At 44.8% G+C, this 5,682-nt stretch overlaps 1 protein-coding gene across 2 annotated transcripts; it reads right to left on the bottom strand.

Moving 5' to 3' along the window:
* Window positions 1–503: 503 nt before the first annotated feature.
* LOC147902891 (cell division cycle 20.2, cofactor of APC complex-like) lies at window positions 504–4,865 on the bottom strand. Of its 2 annotated transcripts, XM_087373280.1 has the most exons (7): window positions 4,703–4,865; window positions 4,467–4,565; window positions 4,174–4,371; window positions 3,706–4,081; window positions 3,134–3,609; window positions 2,908–3,031; window positions 504–769 (listed from the first exon to the last, which is right to left on the bottom strand). In XM_087373280.1, the coding sequence occupies exons 1-7, from the start codon at window positions 4,820–4,822 to the stop codon at window positions 753–755; spliced, it is 1,410 nt and encodes a 469-aa protein (XP_087229406.1). In that variant the 5' UTR covers window positions 4,823–4,865; the 3' UTR covers window positions 504–752. The 2 variants fall into 2 exon arrangements, with proteins under 2 accessions (XP_087229406.1, XP_087229405.1); XM_087373279.1 differs by lacking the exon at window positions 504–769 and having other exon boundaries at window positions 2,879–3,031.
* Window positions 4,866–5,682: the final 817 nt, after the last annotated feature.

The raw sequence follows: 5,682 nt of genomic DNA, 5'->3' as shown, positions 1-5,682 counted from the left end.
TCCTCCCATGAGTTAGTTACGCACCGGTAGCAATCCTGCCTTCGAAACACCTCATCAGACCTTGTTGATGTCCAATCCAGGTAGCAGGCATGTTGCTGGCACATCAACATCAACATTCCTATTAACCATGCTTTGCTTGGATTCTTCTAGCCCATTGTCTACCAAAGTCCTTGGTGGTGACCACCTTGTTCACTGGAGAGCTCCAACTTGTTATCCAGAATTCCTCCCATGAGTTAGTTTAGTTACCCACCGGTAGCAATCCTGCCTTCGAAACACCTCATCAGACCTTGTTGATGTCCAATCCAGGTAGCAGGCATGTTGCTAACAATGATAATTATGAAGACAGGAAATAGGTGAGACTGCATGATTATGAGCCATGCATGGCTATGAGCATTCATTCAATCATCGATAATTTTGATCGAAACAAATGCCATTATCTACATCATTTGATTTATTTTAATTTGATGGTAGCAAATCTATGAGAGCTCCAACTTGTTATCCAGAATTCCTCCCATGAGTTAGTTACGCACCGGTAGCAATCCTGCCTTCGAAACACCTCATCAGACCTTGTTGATGTCCAATCCAGGTAGCAGGCATGTTGCTGGCACATCAACATCAACATTCCTATTAACCATGCTTTGCTTGGATTCTTCTAGCCCATTGTCTACCAAAGTCCTTGGTGGTGACCACCTTGTTCACTGGATGCTAAAAGAGTCCCCAGTCTTCACGTTTCGAACTGAACTTGACCTTGCTTAACCGAGCTGCAGACCTTGTGCAGTTAAACTTGAGCATTAATTAGTTAGTTTAACCATTCTGTCAGATATAGAATGAAAGCACAGCATCAATACAAATCACTGTCATGTTCAGGTGAAAACAGACGTGCTACACAAATTTATGTTGCAAAAAGGGAGATTTGTTAGCCCATTGTCTGGTGGTGACCACCTTGTTCACTGGATGCTAAAAGAGTCCCCAGTCTACTGAACTTGACCTTGCTTAACCGAGCTGCAGACCTTGTGCAGTTTAACTTGAGCATTAGTTAGTTTGACCATTCTGTCAGATATAGAATGAAAGCACAGCATCAATACAAATCACTGCCATGTTCAGGTGACAACTTTGCAAAGACGGGACTGAATATTTCTTTTTTCACTGCTGTAACTGAGGACTACAAGCAATCTGTGGACCTTCACGTTTCGAACTGAACTTGACCTTGCTTAACCGAGCTGCAGACCTTGTGCAGTTTAACTTGAGCATTAGTTAGTTTGACCATTCTGTCAGATATAGAATGAAAGCACAGCATCAATACAAATCACTGCCATGTTCAGGTGACAACAGACATGTGCTACACAAATTTATGTTGCAAAAAGGGAGATTTGTTAGCAAATTTCTCTCACAACTTTGCATAGACGGGACTGAATATTTCTTTTTTCACTGCTGTAACTGAGGACTACAAGCAATCTGTGGACCCACTGGGTAGCAACCCTGAGAACTTGGAAAGACCTCAAAGCATGACCCACGACTGACTTCTTTCCACGAGTGAAGCCCACGGGTAGCGATCTTGAGAACTTGGAAACCCGTCAACAGATTTTGTTGAGCCGTAGGAACCATGCATAACAATCCATCTTAACCATGCTTTCACCACATGTATGAAGATTTCTCCTTTTAAAAATATTACTAACATCCTACTAAATCTGTAGATCTCCAACTTCTTTGTAGACTTCATTTCACGAGTGACCCACTGGGTAGCAATCGTGAGAACTTGGAAATCCGTAAACAGATCTTGTTGAGCCGTAAGAACCATACCATGCATAACAATCCATCTTAACCATGCTTTGACCAAATGTATGAAGATTTCTCCTTTTAAAAATATCCAGTTGGTAGTTAATCCTTAATGAACCATCCATCACTAGCCTTTTCACCAGGCATCCAGCATGCGTGTATACATTTCATGTGCCAGTAAAAAAGCCATGTCATCTACCAAGTCATCACCCTGTCTCCACGTTCCCAACTTTCACAACCTTTCTGCCATCCAGAGATCAACTGCTGGAACTCTCAAAACCATCTAAATCATGAGCCATGATTCTGTGGGAGCATTCAATCAGAATGATCAAAATACATCCAATTTCCTTCTGCATTCAATGCTTAGTAGATCTGTGACTTATCCAGAGCTCCTTCCATGAGTTACCCACCAGGTATCCTGAGATCTTGAAAACAGCTTCACGGATGCTGCCTGGAAGATGATGTGTAAGGCCTTGATGATGTGTACCTTGATGGCATGGGATTGTGAAGTTAATGTGGGAACCATCCATCACCATCCCACTTTTGCTAGCAAAATATCCATGCTTTGCCTGGATATTTTGCTAGCCCATGTGTATAGAAAAGTTCATTCATTAAAAAATTTCCAGTCGGCTACCAACTTTCACAACCTCTTTGTGATCGAGGGATCAACGAAGGGCTCACAAACAATAGTTACAAACATCAATGCATTATTAACTTCCTTTCCAAACAGCAATCCAAATCAGTCAAGCATGCTTGATTACTGGAAAAACAAAGTCCAAGCAGCACGCTTGCATCCTTGTAAAGGCCAGTCAGATCAATCCGTCAAAACTAAATGATTTGTGATAAACTACAGCTGACAACATCTCAATGATCTTATTGGCGTTTATAAACGCCGTCAGATGCCATCAAAGGCAGAGGGAAGTTGGGAGATTAATTGCATGAGTTCTTCCAGGGTATTAGAGTTGTACATTTTATCGAGTAGTTTACATTGCTCGCCCCTCTCTCCCAAAAGACAGAAAAGAAAGAAAGAGACGTATAAACATTATGTACAAGCATCACAGACAGATGCCAAAAGCAAAAGATAGACATACCTGATCCTACCTTACCTGATCATAGAGCAATTGCTGATACCTGAATCCGTACTTTTGGTCCTGGCGAGCTGCTGGTGTTTGTTGCTGTCTGGCGTTCCAAAAACTTGCCAAAATCGCAATGTCTCATCCCCAGCAGCTGAAGCAACAGTGTAACCATCCGGACTCTGTAGAGATGCAAACCAATTTTAAGTAAATAGGCTATTACAAACGCTCCTTACGAAGTTGTACTATATGAAATGTCTGATTGTGTAGGGGAAAAAGTTCACCTGGGCCAGATGCAGAACTCTAGATGTGTGGCCCCTTAGCTCTGCCATTTTTACCATCGAAGGATATTTCCACAAACAGAGTTGATTTTGGCTGAAGCCATGCGAGCTCAAGAGTTCCCGTTCATGCCTGCTCCATTGTAGAGAGCACACTTGAGAACTTGTATCTATGCTGTTTAGACAGGCTCCAGTCTGGCTATTCCAGAACTTGATGCAGCGATCGGCCGTTCCTCCACCAGAAGCCAAGAGATTGCTCTGGAATGGACACCAGGCCAGTGCCTTTACTGCAGCCTGGTGGTCATCAAGGCGGTGGAGGTAGGACAAAGATGAACCATTTCCCATCATTGATGCATCCCAAATGTGTAGCAGGTTGTCATTGCCTCCACTAGCGAGCTGCTGGCCAGACAAAGACCACTTCAATCCACAAACTTCCTGCTCATGAGCACACATCTTCGCTGTGAGATGGTCTCTTATACGCACTGCAAACATCAGTGAAGAATAGGTAAGGAAATCTGAAGGAACAAGATCGGAAGCACAAAGACTCGAGTTTGTTGGTTGGCGGAACCTCAGCTTACCGTCATGATTGAAGATGGAGCTGTCACGACTGCCAGAACTAACGATAGGTCCTCCATTCCACGACAAACTTCCAACCCGACCAGTGTGACCTTTCATTGACCTGACTTGGCACAGAGCCGTCGAGTCCCAGAGTTGAACTTCACCACTGTCCAGACCTATAGCAATGTGCTTCCCATCAGGACCCCAACTTACACTCGTCACCGGGCCAGTATCTTCCCCCACCTGCATCAGCTCTTCGATCGATCCCGAACTAGCATGCCACAAATACACTGTGTTTCCCAAAGCAACTGCCACAACGTTCTTTGAACTCCAATCCAGCAAGTTCAAATAGTAGTCGTCGAGCAACTCAGGAGCATCAAGTGTTCTCTCCGCCGACTGCACCACCATACGAAGTCGCATTAGCTAAAAGGCACCAGCGACCAGATTATGATTGACAATTACTGACGCACCTCAGAATCTTACGACACCTGAGGAATATGACGGAACGTTTTGCTACGCTTTGTAGAGCCGGCTTGAACGTTCTCGGAGTATAGCAATCGGACGTTTTTCTCAAAACCGTCTGGCGGTGGAGGGGGCTTGCTTTTGAACGCTAATATTCTGCTGTTCTTCTGCAAAATGTTGCTGTCCTTCAACAAGTTGCCAGCCAATTGTTTCTTGTATTCTTCCTGCGAAGACGAATCGGTTTTTCCATGAGCTTGATAACAGCTGAGATTTCGATGGTACAACTGAATCCGAGCACTGCAGACAAAGTTTCTTTTACCTTTGAAGGAGATATCTCACTGTCATGATTCTCCTTGGCGACCATGTAGTTCGCTACGTCAAAATCAATCGAGGTACGAGAAGGAATAAAGCGACAACCCTGAAACGAAACAATAGTTAAGAAATGTGACCGACGAATCGACTTTTGCAAATACGCGGATCCGCACCCCCAAACTTAGATCGAAGAAGCACGATTTTCGCAGATACGCTGCACTCTCGAAGACGCAAGATCTTTACCAGGTGCTGCGTCTTTCGGGCATGTAGGTCAGGCGACGCATTCTCAGAGAGAGGGTGACGCTCTGCCCAGCTGCCAGCCTTCCGAGTGCTAGAATATGGACTGCGGCGTGGAGTTGCCATCGCAAGACAAAAGACAAACGAAGAACAAGAACAATGGTCGCGGTTTCCTCGGTTCAGAGGATTTGGAAATCGCAAATCTAAGGGCAAAAAGGTTCCGACACCTCAATCCACAAGACGATCAGGCAAATTCGAAATCTATTAACGAGAGCAATGCGCACTAAGCTACTGTCTTCCAATCGATACAGGTTCGACGACAGATCAACGCAATGAATCGAGCAAACCAACAGCTGAGCAAAGGAAAAGAGATCGATGTTACGGATCCTCCGGGCTGAGCAAAGGTCCGTCCGCTGCCGTCGAGAGCAGGCAGGGACGGATGAGAAGGAGAGAAAGGATCGATCAACAACAAAATGAGAGAGCAGAGATGGAAGTGAAAGGGAGCGTGAGAGGAATCAAAATGGATGAGAGCTTGAGGGGATGGGTGGCTATGGCGATCGAAGGATGGCTATGGCGATGGAGCAGCTTGAGAGCATTTGAAGAAGATGAAGAAGAAGAAACGTTTTTGTATGTTTCCTCAGAAACCCATCCTAACGGTCACTTTTTTTTTTTTCCCTTCCCAACGTTCATCATTCCAAACCCTAACCTTTCTTTATCCACCTTCCCATGGGCAGGTTGAGTTTGGTCATGCAATCTTTGCCCTTGCATCCCACGCGTTCGCGTTTAGTCATCGCGTCTTTTGGTTTTGTTTGTGCCTCCACTATTGTTCCGGGAAAAAAAAAACAAAAAAAGAGGGCTCCCGGGCTGGCTGCTCCGCCATGGAGGACTTGAAGAAATTAGAGGCCTCGTGCACGAGTAGGTAGCCAACGTCTTTACACCAGAGCGTAGCAATTTGTATAAGAGGGCATTCCTGCGTGGTATGTTTC

Source organism: Dipteris shenzhenensis, chromosome 4 (genome assembly GCF_047967505.1).
Source record: "Dipteris shenzhenensis isolate YYH24624 ecotype China chromosome 4, Dip_SZ_1.0, whole genome shotgun sequence".
NCBI lineage: Eukaryota > Viridiplantae > Streptophyta > Polypodiopsida > Gleicheniales > Dipteridaceae > Dipteris > Dipteris shenzhenensis.
Note: the sequence above shows the minus strand (reverse complement) of the source record. Positions and strands in the feature narration are given on the sequence as shown.

Excerpts from the sequence above, each read along its gene's own strand:
- LOC147902891 (XM_087373279.1), bottom strand. The coding sequence starts at position 4,822 with ATGGCAACTCCACGCCGCAGTCCATATTCTAGCACTCGGAAGGCTGGC. Across the intron at positions 4,372-4,466 it reads GTGAGATATCTCCTTCAAAG|GAAGAATACAAGAAACAATT; the intron begins GTAAAAGAAACT and ends TCGTCTTCGCAG. Across the intron at positions 4,082-4,173 it reads CGTTCCGTCATATTCCTCAG|TCGGCGGAGAGAACACTTGA; the intron begins GTGTCGTAAGAT and ends ATGGTGGTGCAG.